Source organism: Heterodontus francisci, chromosome 9 (assembly GCF_036365525.1).
Source record: "Heterodontus francisci isolate sHetFra1 chromosome 9, sHetFra1.hap1, whole genome shotgun sequence".
Lineage (NCBI taxonomy): Eukaryota > Metazoa > Chordata > Chondrichthyes > Heterodontiformes > Heterodontidae > Heterodontus > Heterodontus francisci.
Window position 1 is genome coordinate 39,821,774 of NC_090379.1, and position 19,793 is coordinate 39,841,566.

The 19,793-nt window shown below is 42.8% G+C and overlaps 1 protein-coding gene across 6 annotated transcripts in view; it reads right to left on the minus strand.

Annotated features, from left to right (window-relative positions):
• The window catches only part of mis18bp1 (MIS18 binding protein 1), a 106,439-nt gene that overhangs the window by 62,247 nt on the left and 24,399 nt on the right, over positions 1-19,793 (minus strand). For 5 of the 6 annotated variants that reach the window (XM_068038871.1, XM_068038872.1, XM_068038873.1 and 2 more), the window contains 3 exons: positions 15,551-15,709; positions 10,907-11,418; positions 3,781-3,857 (listed from right to left, as the gene is read on the minus strand). In XM_068038871.1, the coding sequence (XP_067894972.1) occupies positions 3,781-3,857; positions 10,907-11,418; positions 15,551-15,709 (748 nt within the window). The remainder of the gene's footprint in view (positions 1-3,780; positions 3,858-10,906; positions 11,419-15,550; positions 15,710-19,793) is intronic. The other variant, XM_068038877.1, reaches the window with a different exon arrangement.

Sequence of the window (19,793 nt, forward strand, 5' to 3'; positions counted from 1 at the left end):
TAACTTTTATTGCCTTCTTAACAGCCCTATTAACCTGGGTAGCAACCTTCAGGGATTTATGCACCTGGACACCCACCTGGACACCAAGATCTCTCTGTTCATCTACACTACCAAGAATCTTCCCATTAGCCCAGTACTCTGCATTCCTGTTACTCCTTCCAAAGTGAATCACCTCACACTTTTCCGCATTAAACTCCATTTGCCATCTCTCAGCCCAGCTCTGCAGCCTATCTATGTCCCTCTGTACCCTACAACATCCTTCGGCACTATCCACAACTCCACCGACCTTAGTGTCATCCGCAAATTTACTAACCCACCCTTCTACACCCTCTTCCAGGTCATTTATAAAAATGACAAACAGCAGTGGCCCCAAAACAGATCCTTGCGGTACACCACTAGTAACTAAACTCCAGGATGAACATTTGCCATCAACCACCACCCTCTGTCTTCTTTCAGCTAGCCAATTTCTGATCCAAAGCTCTAAATCACCTTCAACCCCATACTTCCGTATTTTCTGCAATAGCCTACTGTGGGGAACCTTATCAAACCCCTTACTGAAATCCATATACACCACATCCACTGCTTTACCCTCATCCACCTGTTTGGTCACCTTCTCGAAAAACTCAATAAGGTTTGTGAGGCACGACCTACCCGTCACAAAACCGTTTTGACTATCGCTAATGAACTTATTCTTTTCAAGATGATTATAAATCCTGTCTCTTATAACCTTTTACAACATTTTACCCACAACCGAAGTAAGGCTCACAGGTCTATAGTTACCAGGGCTGTCTCTACTCCCCTTCTTGAACAAGGGGACAACATTTGCTATCCTCCAGTCTTCCGGCACTATTCCTGTCGACAATGATGACATAAAGATCAAGGACAAAGGCTCTGCAATCTCCTCCCTGGCTTCCCAGAGAATCCTAGGATAAATCCCATCTGGCCCAGGAAACCTATCTATTTTCACACTTTCCAAAATTGATAACACCTCCTCCTTGTGAACCTCAATCCCATCTAGCCTAGTAGCCTGAATCTCAGTATTCTCCTTGACAACATTTTCTTTCTCTACTGTAAATACTGACGCAAAATATTCATTTAACGCTTCCCCTGATTCCACACACAACTTCCCACTGCTATCCTTGATTGGCCCTAATCTAACTCTAGTCATTCTTTTATTCCTGATATACCTATAGAAAGACTTAGGGTTTTCCCTGATCCTATCCGCCAATGACTTCTCGTGTCCTCTCCTTGCTCTTCTTAGCTCTCCCTTTAGATCCTTCCTGGCTAGCTTGTAACTCTCAAGCGCCCTAACTGAGCCTTCACGTCTCATCCTAACATAAGCCTTCTTCTTCCTCTTGACAAGCGCTTCAACTTCTTTAGTAAACCACGGCTCCCTCGCTCGACAACTTCCTCCCTGCCTCACAGGTACATACTTATCAAGGACACGCAGTAGCTGCTCCTTGAATAAGCTCCACATTTCGATTGTTCCCATCCCCTGCAGTTTCCTTCCCCATCCTACGCATCCTAAATCTTGCCTAATCGCATCATAATTTCCTTTCCCCCAGCTATAATTTTTGCCCTGCGGTATATACCTGTCCCTGCCCATCGCTAAGGTAAACCTAACCGAATTGTGATCACTATCACCAAAGTGCTCACCTACATCTAAATCTAACACCTGGCCGGGTTCATTACCCAGTACCAAATCCAATGTGGCATCGCCCCTAGTTGGCCTGTCTACATACTGTGCCAGAAAACCCTCCTGCACACACTGGACAAAAACTGACCCATCTAAAGTACTCGAACTATAGTATTTCCAGTCGATATTTGGAAAGTTAAAGTCCCCCATAACAACTACCCTGTTACTCTCGCCCCTGTCGAGAATCATCTTCGCTATCCTTTCCTCTACATCTCTGGAACTATTTGGAGGTCTATAAAAGACTCCCAACAGGGTGACCTCACCTCTCCTGTTTCTAACCTCGGCCCATACTACCTCAGTAGACGAGTCCTCAAACGTCCTTTCTGTCGCTATAATACTCTCCTTGATTAACAATGCCACACCCCCCCCTCTTTTACCATCTTCTCTGTTCTTACTGAAACATCTAAATCCCGGAACCTGCAACATCCATTCCTGCCCCTGCTCTACCCATGTCTCCGAAATGGCCACTACATCGAAGCTCATTTCCCAGTCAAAGATGACACTGAGGTTATGAACAATCTGCTTCAGCCTCAGATAGTTGCCAGGGAGAGGGATGAAATTGATGGCTTGGGGACCAAAGACAATGGCTTCAGCCTTCCCAATATTTAGTTGGAGGAAATTTCTGCTTATCCAGTACAGGATGTCAGGCAACAAGTCTTACAATTTAGAATCAGTGGATGGGTTGAGAGAAGTACAGCTAGGTGTTGTCAACATACATGTGGAACCTCACCTTGCGTTTTTGGATGATGTCTCTGAGGGGCAGTGTGTAGATGGAGAAATAGAAGGAGACAAGGACAGATCCTTGGGATAGTCCAGGGATATTGGTGTGGGAGTGGGAAGAAAAGCCATGGCAGGTGATTCTCTGGATTGGAGAGAGAAGAATGTAACCAGGTTGAGTGCAGTCCTACCCAGTTGGTTAACAGAGGAGTGGCACTGGAGGAGTAATGGTGTAGTCAACAGTCGAAAGCCGCAGACAGGATGGGGAAGATTATTTTACCTTGGTCAGTCATATAGAATGGTATCTGTGACTGCTAAGAGCCATTTTAGTATTGTGGCAGGATGGAAACCTGATTGGAAGGATTCAAACATGAAATTTCAGGAAAGATGGGCTTACAGCTATGCATTTTTATTACATGAAATATCTTCAGGTCATACACTACAACACAGATTACTAAAGTATCATTACAGTTCTGGATGGAAAAACTTAAAAGCCATCAATGTATGCCCAAATTAGCTGCATACATACAGTATTTCTTAAGAAGTTACATCTATGGAATGGGACCAGCTCCGAGGAAATTCCTTGCCAGCGTATTCTCTGACCATGACTCCTTCAGTTTCTTTAGATGGAAACATTTCCCCAGTTTTATAGTATGTTGCAGATTTTAAAAAAGTATTTTTGCCTAGAAAATATGCAATCATTTGCTCCACTAATGCCTCACTAATTGTTACATTAGTGCTTACTTTAGTCATATATATCCAGAAGGCCCCAGGTTCAATCCCAGGGCTATGTTTCATGATCTCAACTTGGCTGTCGGAGCACCAAAACTGGCATCACCACCCCAGACTGGGGAAAATTAGCCAGAATATCTCACCCTGATCGATACAATAAACACTTTGTCCTGGATTTCAATGGAGACAAGATCAGACTTTGCTGTGATACCCTTTGAGCTTGAATAACCTGTTGGCAATCAATAACTACACTGACGCATAGAAGCATACAATGGTTACAACACAGGAGGCCATTTGACCCATCGTGTCTATGCCAATTCTCTGCAAGAGCAACTCAGCTTGTCCTACTCCCCCACCCTTTCCCCGCAGTCCTGCATATTTTTTCTCTTCAGGTTCTTAGCCAATTCCTTTTTCAAACCCTGGTTGCAACTACTTCCACCACACTCTCAAGCAGTGCATTCCAGATCCTAACCACTCACTGCATTAAAAGGTTTTTCCTCATCCTTGCCATTAGTTCACAAAGAGCAGTCACGAGTGAGGCAGTTCAGGACAGGGGAGGGCGTAAAAATGGTAATTTAAAAAAGGGCAAAGTCCTCTTCAAAATAATTTTTTCGTTTATTTCTAAAGGAAGTTACCTTTTTCCTTCGACACAAATCTCATTGCTGCTTTTTATCTGCTGGATGATCCATTTAGTAAGAGTAATCCTCTTTTGCTATTGATTTAAAGAAAGCAAGAGTGATTATAAAAACTATTAAAGAATCTATCGCAAAAGTAATCGTCAACCAGGACAAATCCAATCTGGCCAATTACCACCCCATCAGTCTACTCGCAATCATCAGCAAAGTGATGGAAGGTGTTGACAGTGCTATCAAGCACCACTTAAACAGCAACAATCTGTTCACTGATGCTGTTTGGGTTCTGCCAGGGCACTCGACTCCTGACCTCATTACAGCTTTGGTCCAAACATAGACAAAAGAGCTGAACTCAAGTGGTGAGGTGAGAGTGATTGCCCTTGACATCAAGGCAGCATTTTACAGAGTGTGGCATCAAGGAGCCCTAGCCAAATTGAAGTCGATGGAAATCGGGGGAAAACTCTCATATCTAGCACAAAGGAAGATGCTTGTGAATGTTGGAGGCTAATCATCTCAGCCCCAGGACATCATTGCAGGAGTTCCTCAGGGTACTGTCCCAGGCCTAACCATCTTCAGCTGCTTCATCAATGACCGTCCCTCCATCATAAGGTCAGAGGTGGGGATGTTCGCTGATGTTTGTACAATGTTCAGTACCATTCACAACTCCTCAGATACTGCAGCAAGACATGGACAACATTCAGGCTTGGACAGGTAAGTGGCAAGTAACATTCACACCACAAAAGCACCAAGCAATGACTATCTCCAACAAGAGAATCTAACCATCTTCCCTTGACATTCAACGGCATTACCAGCCCTGAATCCTCCACTAACATCCTGGGGGTTACCAAAGATCAAAAACTGAACTTGACCAGCCATATCACAGAATCGATACAGCACAGGAGGCCGCCATTTGGTTCATCGTGTCTGCACTGGCTCTCCGAGTGAGCAATTCACTTAATGCCATTCTCCCGCCTTCCCCCCCATAACCCTGCACATTCTTCCTTGTTCAGGTAACTATCTAATTTCCTTTTGAATGCCTCAATTGAATCTGCCTCCATCACACTCCCAGGCAACGCATTCCAGATCTTAAACACTCATTGTGTGAAAAAGTTTTTCCTCATGTCGCCATTACTTCTTTTACCGATCACTTTAAATCTGTGCCCTCATTCTCCATCCTTTCGCGAGTTGGAACAGTTTCTCCCTGTCTACTCTGTCCAGTCTCATGATTTTGAATACCTCCATCAAATCACCTCTCAGCCTTCTCTTCTCCAAGGAGATCAGTCCCAATTTCTCCAATCTATCTTCATAAGCGTAGCTCCTCATCCCTGGAACCATTCTCCTGAATCTTTTCTGCACTCTCTCCAATGCCTTCACATCTTTCCTTAAATGCGGTGGCCAGAACTGGACACAATACTGCAGCAGAGGCCAAACTTGTGCCCTATACAAGTTCAACATAACCTCCTTGCTCTTGCGCTCTATGCCCCTATTAATAAAGCCCAGGATGCTGCATGCTTTATTAACTGCGCTCTCAACCTGTCCAGCCACCTTCAACAACTTATGCACATATACACCCAGGTCCCTCTGTTCCTGCACCCCATTTAGAGTTGTACCCTCTCTTTTATATTGTCTCAATAAATACTGCGGCTACAACAGCAGGTCAGAGGCTGGGAGTTCTGCAGCAAGTAAACCACCTCCTAACTCCCCAAAGCTTGTCCACCATCTACCAGACACAAGTAAGGAATGTGATGGAATATGCTCCATTTGCCTGGATGAGTGCAGCTCCAACAGCACTTAGGAAGCTTGACACCATCCAGGATAAAGCAGCCCACTTGATCAGCACCATCCACCACCTTAAACATTCACTCCCTCCACCACCAACGCATAGTGGGAGCAGTGTGTACCATATGCAAGATGCACTGCAGCAACTCACCACGCCTCCTTCGACAGCACCTTTCAAACCCGCAACCTCTTCCACCTAGAAGGACAAGGGCAGAAGGTTTTGCAAGCTCCCCTCCAAGCCACACATCATCCCGACTTGGAAATATATTGCTGTTCCTTCACTGTTGCTGGATCAAAATCCTGGAACTCCCTCCTTAACAGCACTGTGGATTTACCTGGTCCAGATGGACTGCAGCCGTTAAGAAGAAAGCTAACCAACACCAGGGCAATTAGGGATGGGCAACAAATGCTGGCCTTTCCGATGAAGCCCACATCCCATGAAATGAATTTAAAAAAAAGATAATAAAGTTTCCTGAACAATCAAGTTATTAAGAGCTTACAGTTCTCCGAGACACCCACCGACGCTTAATCCATCCGCTGCTGGTGGGGCAGACTTCTCAGTTGCTAATATTATAGACATTGTAGGTTACCAGTTAATGTCTATCTCTAGTAGTTCTCTTGAAGAATCTAGTATTTCCATCCAGAATAGCCCTGATGATTTCATATCATAACATAACATTGACCTCAGAGAACAGCATTATAGAGTTTAAATGAGAGGCTACCAATAGTGGTGTGAAGTGTTGAGCTGTGGTCAATTTTGCTCTATACAAGCAGAAACCTTGTCTCCCCTATTTATATGACAAAGGAGGATAATTTAAAAAGTTATATAATGCCCATCTTCATCATAAATTATCCTCCAGCATATCCCAATTCTTTTGGACTTATTTGGAGCTATTTGTTTTTCAGGATTACATATTATTTGAATAGCTCATTCCTATTATAGGATAGCTGTATTGAAATGGGAAATCTTAACTCAAAACTAGGATATTGTCAAACTTGAATACTGGGAAGTTTTTTTAAACTATAGTTGCTGGTAAAAATAGAAAATTCTGGAAAAACTCAGGTCAAGCTTCTCTTCTATTCTCTCTAAGGATGCTGCCTGACCTGAGCATTTCTAGTATTTGTTTCCAATAATGGGATTTTGATTCCTCATTTTCTCTTCGCCATTGCTCAGTGGAGCTCTTGTTGCTTGGTTACTCTACCCTCAAACTGAGGTGTATAGATGAGGACAAAATTAGGCTCAACTCTCTCAGGCTTGAATGGCTTGTCAACACTCACCATCTAGCCTCATTCATTAAAATGGCCATTTGAACAAAGGTCCAGTGCCCATAGAACCATAACCTTCAGGAAAATATTTGGGGGAGGGACAAATTGATTTAAGTTATGCTCACACTGGCAGAGGAACAAACATTGGCTAAAGAAGGTGATGTGTGATCTAATCACGAATCTCCAAACCTTGCAGAGGAACCAAGAGCAATTTCTCTTGGCAAAGCAGATTAGCATGGTGGTGTTCCTAGAGAGGCATATTGAGCAACCACAGCTCAATATTTAAGAATTTAAAAAAAATGAGATTTAGATGCAAATGGGTAGTTCTTTATGGAAGGTACAGTTATGTATCAGGAAATTTAGCAATCTGATGAAATGCATCAAGTGTTTCATTTGGAGGTATAAAAATGAGTAGTGTTTAGAATTACTGATTTGACTTTTTTCAATGCAAATAACTGAAAATTTAACACTATAATTGTACTGTAGTTCTGCTCAATATTTAACCAATTACATATATTCCATGACACACTGCGTGCCACTTAATTTTTCATTTATGCATCTTATATTGTATGTAAAACTAGTGAACTTGATCTTTATTCTGTAATTGAAAAGCCCTAAATGCTGTTTCATTGAAAGTGTACATATCGCTAGTGGCGTAGTGGTATTATCACTGGATTAGTAACCCAGAGACCCAGGGTATTGATCTGGAGATATGGGTTCGAATCCCACCACAGCAGAAAGTGAAATTTGAATTTAATTAATAAATCTGGAATTAAAAGCTAGTCTAATGATGGCCATGAAACCATTATCGATTGTTGTAAAAACCCATCTGGTTCACTAATGTCCTTTAGGGAAGGAAATCGGCGGTCCTTACCTGGTCTGGCCTACATGTGACTCCAAGCCCACAGCAATGTGGCTAACTCTTACATGCCCTCTGAAATGGCCTTGCAAGCCACTCAGTTGTACCTAACCGCTACGAAGTCAATAAAAAGGAATGAAACCGGACGGACCACCCGGCATCCACCTGGGCACCGGAAACTGCAAGCCCAGCCCTGTCGACCCTGCTAAGTCCTCCTTACTAACATCTGGGGGCTTGTGCCAAAGTTGAGAGAGCTGCCCCACAGACTCATCAAGCAACAGCCTGACATAGTCATATTCATGGAATCATACCATAATGACAATGTCCCAGACACTGCAAACACTATCCCTGGGTATGTCCTGGGCCACCGGCAGGACAGACCCAGCAGAGGTGGCGGGACAGTGGTCCACAGCAGGGAGGGAGTTGCCCTGGGAGTCCTCAACATCAGCTCCAGACCCTATGAAGTTTCATGGCATCAGGTCAAACATGGGCAAGGTAACCTCCTACTGATTACCACCTAACGCCCTCCCTCAGCTGATGAGTCAGTACTCCTCCATGTTGAACACCACTTGGAGGAAGCACTGAGGGTGGCAAGGGCACAAAATGTACTCTGGGTGGGGGACGTCAATGTCCATCACCAAGAGTGGCTCGGTAGCAACACTACTGACCGAGCTGGCCGAGTCCTAAAGGACATAGCTGCTAGATTGGGTCTGCGGCAGGTGGTGAGGGAACCAACACGAGGGAAAAACATACTTGACCTTGTCCTCACCAATCTGCCTGACGCAGATGCTTCTGTCCATGACTGTATTGGTAGGAGTGACCACCGCACAGTCCTTGTGGAGACGAAGTCCCGCCTTCACATTGAGGATACTGTCCATCGTGTTGTGTGGCACTATCACCGTGCTAAATGGGATAGATTTCGAACAGATCTAGCAATGCAAAACTGGGCATCCATGAGGCGCTGTGGGCCATCAGCAGCAGCAGAATTGTACTCAACCACAATCTGTAACCTCATGGCCCGGCATATCCCCCACTCTACCATTACCATCAAGCCAGGAAACTAACCCTGGTTCAATGAAGAGTGCAGGAGGGCACGCCAGGAGCAGCACCAGGCATACCTCAAAATGAGGTGTCAACCTGGTGAAGCTACAACACAGGACTACGTGCATGCCAAACTGCATAAGCAGCATGCAATAGACAGAGCTAAGCGATCCCATAACCAATGGATCAGATCTAAGCTCTGCAGTCCTGCCACATCCAGTCGTGAATGGTGGTGGACAATTAAATAACTAACTGGAGGAGGTGGCTCCACAAATATCCCCATCCTCAAAGATGGGGGAGCCCAGCACATCAGTGCGAAAGATAAGGCAGAAGCATTTGCAACAATCTTCAGCCAGAAGTGCCGAGTTGATGATCCATCTCGGCCCCCTCCTAAAGTCCCCAGCATTACAGATGCCAGACTTCAGCCAATTCGATTCAGTCCGCATGATATCAAGAAACGACTGAAGGCACTGGATACTGCAAAGGCTATGGGTCCTGACAATATTCCGGCAATAGTACTGAAGACCTGTGCTCCAGAACTTGCTGCACTCCTAGCCAAGCTGTTCCAGTATAGCTACAACACTGGCATCTACCCGGCAATGTGGAAAATTGCCCAGGTATGTCCTGTATACAAAAAGCAGGACAAGTCCAACCTGGCCAATTACCACCCCATCAGTCTACTCTCAATCATCAGTAAAGTGATGGAAGGTGTTATCAACAGTGCCATCAAGTGGCACTTGCTTAGCAATAACCTCAGTGACGCTCAGTTTGGGTTCCGCCAGGCCCACTCAGCTCCTGACCTCATTATAGCCTTGGTTCAAACATGGACAAAAGAGCTGAACTCGAGGTGAGGTGAGAGTGACTGCCCTTGGCATCAAGGCAGCATTTGACCGAGTATGGCATCAAGGAGCCCTAGCAAAACTGGAGTTAATGGGAATCAGGGGGAAAATTCTCTGCTGGTTGGAGTCATACCTAGCGCAAAGGAAGATGGCTGTGGTTGTTGGAGGTCAAACATCTGAGCTCCAGGACATCACTGCAGGAGGTCCTCAGGGTAGTGTCCTAGGCCCAACCATCTTCAGCTGCTTCATCAATGACCTTCCTTCTATCATAAGGTCAGAAGTGGGGATGTTCGCTGATGATTGCACAATGTTCAGCACAGTCTGCGACTCCTCAAATACTGAAGCAGTCCATGTAGAAATACAGCAAGACCTGGACAATATCCAGGCTTGGGCTGATAAGTGGCAAGTAACATTTGCGCCACACAAGTGCCAGACAATGACCATCTCCAACAAGAGAGAATCTAACCATCTCCCCTTGACATTCAATGGCATTACCATCGCTGAATCCCCCACTATCAACATCTTAGGGGCAACCATTGACCAGAAACTCAACTGGAGTAGCCATATAAATACTGTGGCTACAAGAGCAGGTCAGAGGCTAGGAATCCTGCAGCAAGTAACTCACTTCCTGACTCCCCAAAGCCTGTCCACCATCTACAAGGCGCAAGTCAGGAGTGTGATGGAATACTCTCCACTTGCCTGGATGGGTGCAGCTCCAACAACACTCAAGAAGCTCGACACCATCCAGAACAAAGCAGCCCGCTTGATTGGGACACCATGCACAAACATTCACTCCCTCCGCCACCGACGTACAGTGGCAGCTGTGTGTACTATCTACAAGATGCACTGCAGCAACGCACCAAGGCTCCTTAGACAGCACCTTCCAAACCCGCAACCTCTACCACCTCGAAGGACAAGAGCAGCAGATGCATGGGAACATGATCACCTGCAAGTTCCCCTCCAAGTCACACACCATCCTGACTTGGAACTATATCGCTGTTCCTTCACTGTCGCTGGGTCAAAATCCTGGAACTCCCTTCCTAACAGCACTGTGGGTGTACCTACCTCACATGGACTGCAGCAGTTCAAGAAGGCAGCTCACCACCACCTTCTCAAGGGCAATTAGGGATGGGCAATAAATGCTGGCATAGCCAGGGACACCCACATCTCATGAATGAATAAAAAAAATTTAATGTTATACCAATTCCAAATGAGTTGCACACATTTCAACAATTATCAGCTACAAAAGAATAACCTTTACAAGATTGTATAAAAATTCTCAAAAATAAAGGCATATATTTATGGAAACAATTGACCTATATTTGTATCTGTTTAGTTTGCTTACCGATTTACTTTTGGGACTATCAACGTCATCCGGCTTCGATTTTACAACTTCTGCTCCCTGTCTTCTTGGTATACTGATCTTCGGTGATCTCAGCAAGATAGTACACAACTCCTTACATTCTTCAATACCCTTATTTGTTTTTTCAGAGTGCTTATATCTCGTTTTCATTATTCCTTTATCTGGATGGACAAACTTTTGTAAAGAGGAAGCACTCAAATCTGTGATGTTCTGGATTTCACAGTTGCTATAGTTACTGGTAGAAACTGAATTTGCTGTGTTTAGCGCAGTGTCCCGAGACCTTTCATCATCGCCGTCATTGCCATTATCAGTATCCACTTTCAGAGAAAGGGTGTTCCAATTTTCAATTTTTTTGAGAGTACTATCAACATTGGATATCCTCGTGGATTTCTGCAGAGCTTCTATATTTTCTGTGAGCTGATAAGTACTTAATTTATTTGACACTCTTGATGTTGAAACTGACGCTCCATGTTGGTCAGTATGCAGCAATCCCACTATTAGCAAAAGTATGAAAATCATTACATAATAGGGCATCAGATTGAGTATACAATAAAAACTCAAAGCTCCCCCCACCCCCTGCCAAAATGACTGCTACTAAAATAACTAGAAGTCCAAGACAGGCTTAAAGGGCTCAAACACAAATGGGTAAACTACATCTTACTGCACTGAGAGAGACTAGAGAGATGCGTGAGGCATTAACAATCATTATGAGGAGGCGCTGGGACTCTGGTCACAGTAACACCAGTAGTTTGGAAACAGGCCAACGTGGTGTCCATATTCAAAAAGGGTGACAAACTAAAGTTAGGCAACTACAGATCTATTAATCTTACTGCAATCCCATATAGTGGAATCGATCAGGAGTAAACTTTAATACCTGGACATCAGCTTAATTAACATGCATTCAGAAGGAGAAAATCCTGCCTGACCAACGTCCTTGGTGTTTTGGATGAATTAACATCCCAGGTGGTAAGACCTACATGTTGTACTTGAAATCCCAGAAGGTATTTGACAAAATTCCACACAAAAAATTATTAGTTAAACTCAAAACATTAGACTCAAGATAGATCTTGAGAATGGTTAAGGGCAAAAACCAAATGATGTTTATTAGACAACTTATGTTGGGGTGGAAGAAATACAGAGAAGGGTGCCACAGAAATCGGTGTTGGGACCACAACGGTTTCCAACTTAGATCAATGATTTGGACTGAGAAACCCAAATTGGTCAAATTTACTGATGCTCCAAACTAGGAGTAGCAGTGAAACTAGGAGTCACCACAAATTACAGAACGATCTGGACAAAACATGTAAGTGGAGAAAACATGAATGGCGCTGAAAGATACAAGAGAGTCTTGGCAATCTTGTTACTCAAAACATCTAACAAATGCAGAGCACTAATCATCAAAGCCAACAGAATGTTACATTATATAGGCTAAACAGTGGAACAGAAGTCACAAGTCATTGGATATCAAGGACACAAGAGGTTTTACAATTTAAAGGTTCAAAGCAAATAAAATAGCCATCACAAAGAAATGAGACCAAATGATGATACTACTACTTGATCTTTTCAGTGTGCAGTAATACTTCTTGTGCCAACATACCTCTCGTTGGCCAACGTCCCATGGTTGCAGATCAGCACACATATTTCCAGTAGGAACTACTGAACAACTTGGAGCAGGAATGCAGTTGATTTTCCCTTCACTAATGGGGGATGCTAAGACCTATTGTATTCCCTCACTGCCACTCAGCTGAGATCTGTTAACTCAGTAGACCAACGATCAATCCAGGAGTCTTGGTCCGTACAGATCAGCTGCTCTTTGCTGACCTCAGCAAACTCAGTGAACAATTGGGAGGCAGGATTCACGATCTCAGGAAAACAGAGAGGTATATCTTTCAATTGCCCACATTTCCTATGCCATGATTTTTATTACACATTGAAACACTCAACATTTGGTAACACCTGATGCTATGCTTGGTTACATTACTTCCAATAGGCAAGTTGTAAAATTACCATTATACTTCCCAATCATTACATTTTAGATCTCTCACAACTAACTGCCTCTAGAACAATCTTCCAGTAGTGCATTATAATCCAATTTCCAGGGGAGCTGGCCAATCTCCAATGCTAATTTTATTTCCCTCCTAAATGCATCATCTCCCCTGTTCCTGACTCCATTTTGCTCTGCAATTTAAAAATTAAATATACTGGCCGGTCCCAGGCAAGGAGATCCCGTTGCCACTCAACTCATTCATGGGCCCCACTCCTTTACATCTGGGACACACATGGGATTCTCTGCTGTCAACTGGCACATCGACAGCCTGCGCTTGTTGCAAGATTGGAGAGGTTGGTGAATTTAACCACCCAGTTTAAAAAAAAAATGGAAACAGATAAACTAGATGCTTTTATATCAATTAGTCTATGTACTTCCTAGATGAGACCATCATATGAGATAATGTTAGTGAACAGTTATAGTGGCCTGATCAGGGACTATAAACATGGATTGGTAAGGAGCTGGTCATGCTGGAGTAGTTAATTGAATTTTTCATGGCAATTGTCAAGCATATATAAAGGGGATATTGTGAATGTAGCGTAGGGTCACTGGTAATACTCTTGCCTTCAAATCAGAAAGTTGTGGGGTCAAGTTCCACTCCAAAGACATGAGCACATAATCTAGCCTGACACTTCAGTGCAGTGCTGAGTGAGTTCTGCACTCAGAGGTGCAATCTTCTGATGAGGTGCTAAACCAAGTCTGCCCTCTCAGGTGAACCTCAAAGATCCCGTGGCACTATTTGAAGAGAAGTAGGGGAATTCTCCTGGAGTCTATAATCAAGGATAGGGTGAGTGAACACCTCGAAAAATTTCAGTTAATCAGGGACAGCCAGCATGGATTCATGACGGGAAGGTCATGTCTGACAAATCTCATTGAATTTTTTGAAGAGGTGACTGAGGTAGTGGGCAGGGGAGTGTCTATGGATGTTATTTACATGGACATCCAGAAGGCATTTGATAAAGTCCCACATAAGAGACTGTTAACTAAGGTAGAAGCCCATGGAGTTGAGGGCAAATTATTGACATGGTTAGAAAGTTGGTTGAGTGGCAGGCGACAGAGAGTGGGGATAATGGGCAAGTACTCCGATTGGCAGGATGTAACTAGTGGTGTCCCGCAGGGATCTGTGTTGGGGCTTCAATTATTCATTAATGACTTGGATGATGGCATAGTAAGTCATATATCTAAATTTGCTAATGATACAAAGTTAGGTGGCATTGTAGGCAGTCTAGATGATAGCATAAAATTGCAAAGAGATATTGACAGACTAGGTGAGTGGGCAAAACTGTGGCTGATGGATTTCAATGCGGGCAAATGTGAGGTTATCCATTTTGTACCAAAAAGGGATAGAGCAGGGTACTTTCTAAATGGGAAGAGGTCAAGTACAGTGGATGTCCAAAGAGACTTGGGGGTTCAGGTGCATAGATCTTTAAAATGCCACGAGCAAGTGCAGAATATAATCAAAAAGGCAAATGGAATGCTCGCCTTTATATCTAGAGGATTGGAGTATAAAGACACGGAGGTTATGCTGCAGCTGTACAAAACCCTGGTTAGACCCCACTTGGAGTACTGTGAGCAGTTCTGGCACCACACCTTAGGAAGGATATACTGGCCTTGGAAGGAGTGCAACGTAGGTTTACAAGAATGATACCTGGACTACAGGGGTTAAGTTACGAGAAGAGATTACACAAATTAGGCCTGTTTTCGCTAGAATTTAGAAGGTTAAGGGGTGATCTGATTGAAGTCTTCAAGATAGTAACAGGAAAAGACAGGCTAGATAAAGATAAACTATATCCACTGGTTGGAGATTTTAAAACTAGGGGGCATAGTCTAAAAATTAGGACCAGACCGTTCAGGAGAGATGTTAGGAAGCACTTCTTCACGCAAAGGGTGGTAGAGGTTTGGAACTCTCTCCCACAAACAGCAGATGAAGCTAGAACAGTTGTCAATTTTAAATCTGAGATAGATTTTTGTTAAGCAAAGATATTAAGGGATATGGGCCAACGGCAGTTGATGGAGTTAGGCTGCGGCTCAGCCATGATCTCACTGAATGGCGATACAGGCTCGAGGGGCTGAATGACCTACTCCTGTTCCTATCTTCCTATGGTGTCCTGGCCAACATTTATCCCTGAACCTACATAACTAAGACAAGTTACCTGGTCATTTATTTAATTGCTGTTTGATCAACTTTGCTGTAGGCAGACTGCCTGCTTGATTTCTCTATATTACAACAGTGACTACACATGGGAGATTTCTTGTGGAGATTAAAAGGTAAAGTGAAATCAAGTACAGAGAGATGACGGAATGATAGAAAGCCGAGAGTAGAAACAATCTCTCACAAAGCACATTTTTGTGTTTTAATTTTTTTTTTACGTATCCAGCTTGAGTTGAGCTGGTTTAATCACTTCACGGCTTAGCATTATTATCTGACCAAAAATAGTGCCACATATCCACACAAAGCAGTTGTACACACAAAACAGATTCCAACTTTCAATGATGAAATTAAGGGTTGGGTCAAATTTAACACTTCAAGTGAATGGAAATATCAAAAATAGATAAGAAATAACACCAACTGACTATACCTTCACGTTCTGAAAGTTTAACTGAAGCTAATGATGCATGTTGATTGCCTAATTCAACCTCTTGTTTCATTTGTAAAAAGATTTTGGCTGGGGATTGTTGTACCACAGGAACATGATTCTTCTTTCGTGAAATCTGGCACTGACCTGGCAGAGTGGGGACTAAAATAAACCAAAAGTTTACATTAGACATTGCGCAAGATGCAGATGTAATTAACACAGAAAAACATCAGCTTTTTGAATCTGCTATATGTGCATATAGCAGATTCAAAATAAACCAATAGGCAAACACAGATCTCCAGAACAAATATAAAGCATGATCCAAAGTGAGGGTGGCCAATAGATGGTCTGCATCAAGCCCTGCTTCTTCTAGTAAATGCACAAGGCCAACTTCAACTATGGTTAGTTTCATTAGGAGCTGAAATTAACTAGTTGAAATAGACTATGTGCCCTTAACATGAGGGCATCATTTGAATATCTGAGCTACAACGTTTTAAATCTTCTGGGCTTGGAAGACTAACAAAAACTCATTCTTATTAAGTAGACGTGGAACAAACAATCCTTTAGTTCATAAATTTTAAAAAGATCAAGCTCCATCTGCCCCATTTTTAAGTCCCGGGGATGGATGGCAAGGAGGACAAATGGGGAAGGGCTTTACATAATTTTTTGGAAGTATGGAATATTTGCACCACAGATCTAGCTTTTTGTTAAATTTTTCACAGGTAGCGCCACATTTTGTGCAGGAGCGGTTTGCTATTTTTCCATCTGTAGGACCTTGCATTTGTGTTGAGGGCTTGAATTATCTCGGTGAAAGGCTTCACATTTCTGCAAAATTGTGCACCACACTCACTGGATTATCTGGGCACCAGCTCCAGAAAATCGGACAACTCTGATATAAAGGCCTGGAGTCTCACCTGAGAAATTCTGCCTTACTAAAAAGGTACTAGCCTCGAATTCCAACTATTTAAATTCAGAGGGTCCACCATTGGGATTGACTTCCGATCCTTAAGCCAGTTGCACTACGTAATTTGTGTTGGTGCCAAATGGTTTCAGCTTTGTATTGATGCAAATTGTGTGGTGTAGTTCACAGAATCAGACAGCACAGAAGGAGGCCATTCGGTCCATTGTGCCTATGCTGGCTCTTTGGTAGAGCTATTCAATTGATCACATTCTCTGCTCTTTCTTCATAGCCATTGTAATTTTTTTCACCTTCAAGTGTATATGCAATTCTCTTTTGAAAGTTACTATTGAATCTGCTTCCACCACCCTTTCAGGCAGAACATTCCTTGTATCACCTCTGCTTCTTTCTCTAATCACCTTAAATCTGGTTATCAACCTTGCTGCCACTGGAAACAGTTTCTCCTTATTTACTCTATCAAAACCATTCATGACTTTGAATACCTCCATCAAATTTCCTCTTAACCTCTCTGCTCCAAGAAGAACTCCCGCTTCCCCAGTCTCTCCATATAACTGAAATCCTTCATGAGGGTTCTGGCAACAGATGAGCTTCAGAACAGATGAGAGGTCACAGACCTGAAACAATAACTATGTTTCGCTTGCCACAGATACTGCAAGACCTACAGTATTTCCAGCATTTTCTGTTTTTATTGCAGATTTCCTGCATCCGCAATATTTTCCTTTTGTAAGAGGGTTGGAGTCAATAGCTATGGAATGGAGTTATTGATGTGGACTGAAGACAACGAATTTGATCTTCCCAATAGTTAATTGGAGAAAATTTCTACTCATCCAATACTGGATGAGGGACAAGCAGTTTGATAATTTAGCAATAGTGGGATTCAGGAGAGGTGGTGGTGAGGTGGAAATGGGTGTCATCAGCATACACGTGACGACTAATGCTATGTTTTCGGATATCGCCAAGCAGATGCAGGTGAATCAGTAGGAGGGGGCCAAGGATAGATCCTTGGGGAACACCAGAGGTAATGGTGCAGAAGCAGGAAGAAAAGCCACTGCAAGTGATACTCCAGCTACAGTAGCTACACTGTAGGACAGAGTATACAGGAAGAAATAATGGGGCTTTTAAAAAAGGTACTGCAATAATCATAGGTGATTTTAATCTTCATATAGATTGGATGAATCAGATTGGCAAAGGTAACCTAGAAGATGAGTTCAGAATGCATTTGGGACAATTTTAGACCTGGCAATGTGCAATGAGACAGAATTAATTAATGACCTCATAGTAAAAGAGCGTCTAGAAAACAGTGATGATGTTAGAATTTCACATTCAGTTTGAGGGTGAGAAGTGTGAGTCTACGACAGTGTCTTAAACTTAAATAAGGGCTATTACAAGGGTATGAGGACAGAGTAGGCTAGTGAACAGGGATGATAGGCTAAAAGATAGGATAGTAGAAAAGCAGTGGCACACATTTAAGGAGATATTTCGTAACTCTCAGCAAAGATATATTCCAGTGAGTAAGAAAGACTTGAGGAAAAGGATGCACCATCTGTGGCTAACTAAGGAAATTAAGGATAGTATCAAATTGAAATAAAAAACATACAATACTGCGAAGATTAGCGGTAGGTCAGAAGACTGAACAGATTTTAGAAACCAGCAAAGAATGAACAAAAAAAGGGAGAAATGAATGAGAGAAAGCTAGCTAGAAATATAAAAACAGATAGTAAGAGTTTCTACATTTAAAAAGGAAAAGAGTAACTAAAGTGAGAATTGGTCTCTTAGCGGGTGAGACTGGGGAATTCATAATGGAAAACAAAGGAATGGTGGAAGCGTTGAACAGATGTCTTTCACCATAGAAGACACAAAAAACATCCGAAGGATAGTTGAAAATCAAGAGGTAAAAGGGAGAGAGGAACTTAAAACAATCACTATCACTAGGGAAAGGTACTGGGAAAACTATTAGAACTAAAAGCTGACATGTCCTTTGGACTTGATGGTTTGCATCCTAGGGTCTTAAAAGAAGTGGCTGCAGAGATAGTAGATGCATTGGCTGTGATCTTCCAAAATTCCCTAGATTCTGGCAAGGTCCCAGTGGATTGGAAACTCGCAAATGTAACATCTCTATTCAAGACAGAAGGGAGACAGAAAGCAGGAAACTAAAAGCCAGTTAGCCTAACATCTGTCATAGGGAAAATGCTAGAATCCATTATTAAGGAGGAAATAGCAGGACATTTAGAAAATCATAATACAATTAGGCAGAGTCAGCACGCTTTTGAGAAAGGAAAATTGTATTTAACTAATTTATTAGAGTTTTTTTTGAGGAAGTAATAAGTAAGGTGGATAAAGGGAAACCTGTAGATGTGGCATACTTGGATTTCTAAAAGGCATTCAATAAGTGCCACATCAAAGGTTACTACACAAAATAAGAGCTCATGGTGTAGAGGGTAATATATTAGCACCGATAGAGTATTGGTTAGCTAACAGGAAGCAGAGAGCAGGGGTAAATGGATCATTTTCAGGTTGGCAAACTGTTACTACTGGAGTGCCACAGGGATCAGTGCTGGGCCCTCAACTATTTACAATCTATATCAATGACTTGGATGAAGGGACCTATGGTATGATAGCTAAATTTGCTGATGACACAAATATAGGTAGGTAAATAAGTTGTCAAGAGGACATAAACAGTTTACAAAGGGATTTAAATAAGTTTAGCGAGTGTACAAAAATTTGGCAGATGGAATATAATGTGGGGAAATATGACTTATCGACTTTGACAGGAAGAATAGAAAAGCAGTACATTACTTAAATGGAGAGGCTCTGCACAAACTCCACGGTATAGAAGGATCTGGGTGTCCTTGCACTTGAATCACAAAAAGTTAGTTCATATGCAGGTGAATCAAGTGATTAGGAAGACAAATGGAATGTTGGTATTTATTGCAAGGAGAATAGAGTATGAAAGTAGGGAAGTGTTGCTACAGCTGTATTGGGCCTTAGATCGCATCTGGAGTACTCTATACAGTTTTGGTCTCCTTACGTAAGGATAGAACTGCATTAAAAGCAGTTCACAGAATCACAGAATTGTTACAGTATAGCAGGCAGCCATTCTGCCCATCCTGTCTGCACTGACTCTCCAAATGAGCAATTTATCTAGTGCCGTTCCCCCACCTTCTCCTCATAACCCTGCACGTGCTTCCTTTTCAGATAAGTCTAATTCCCTTTTGAATGCCTTGATTGAATCTGCCTCAACCACACTCTCAGGCAGCGCATTCCAGACCTTAACCACTCGCTACATGAAAAAGATTTTCCTCATGTCGCTTTTGCTTCTTTTGTCAA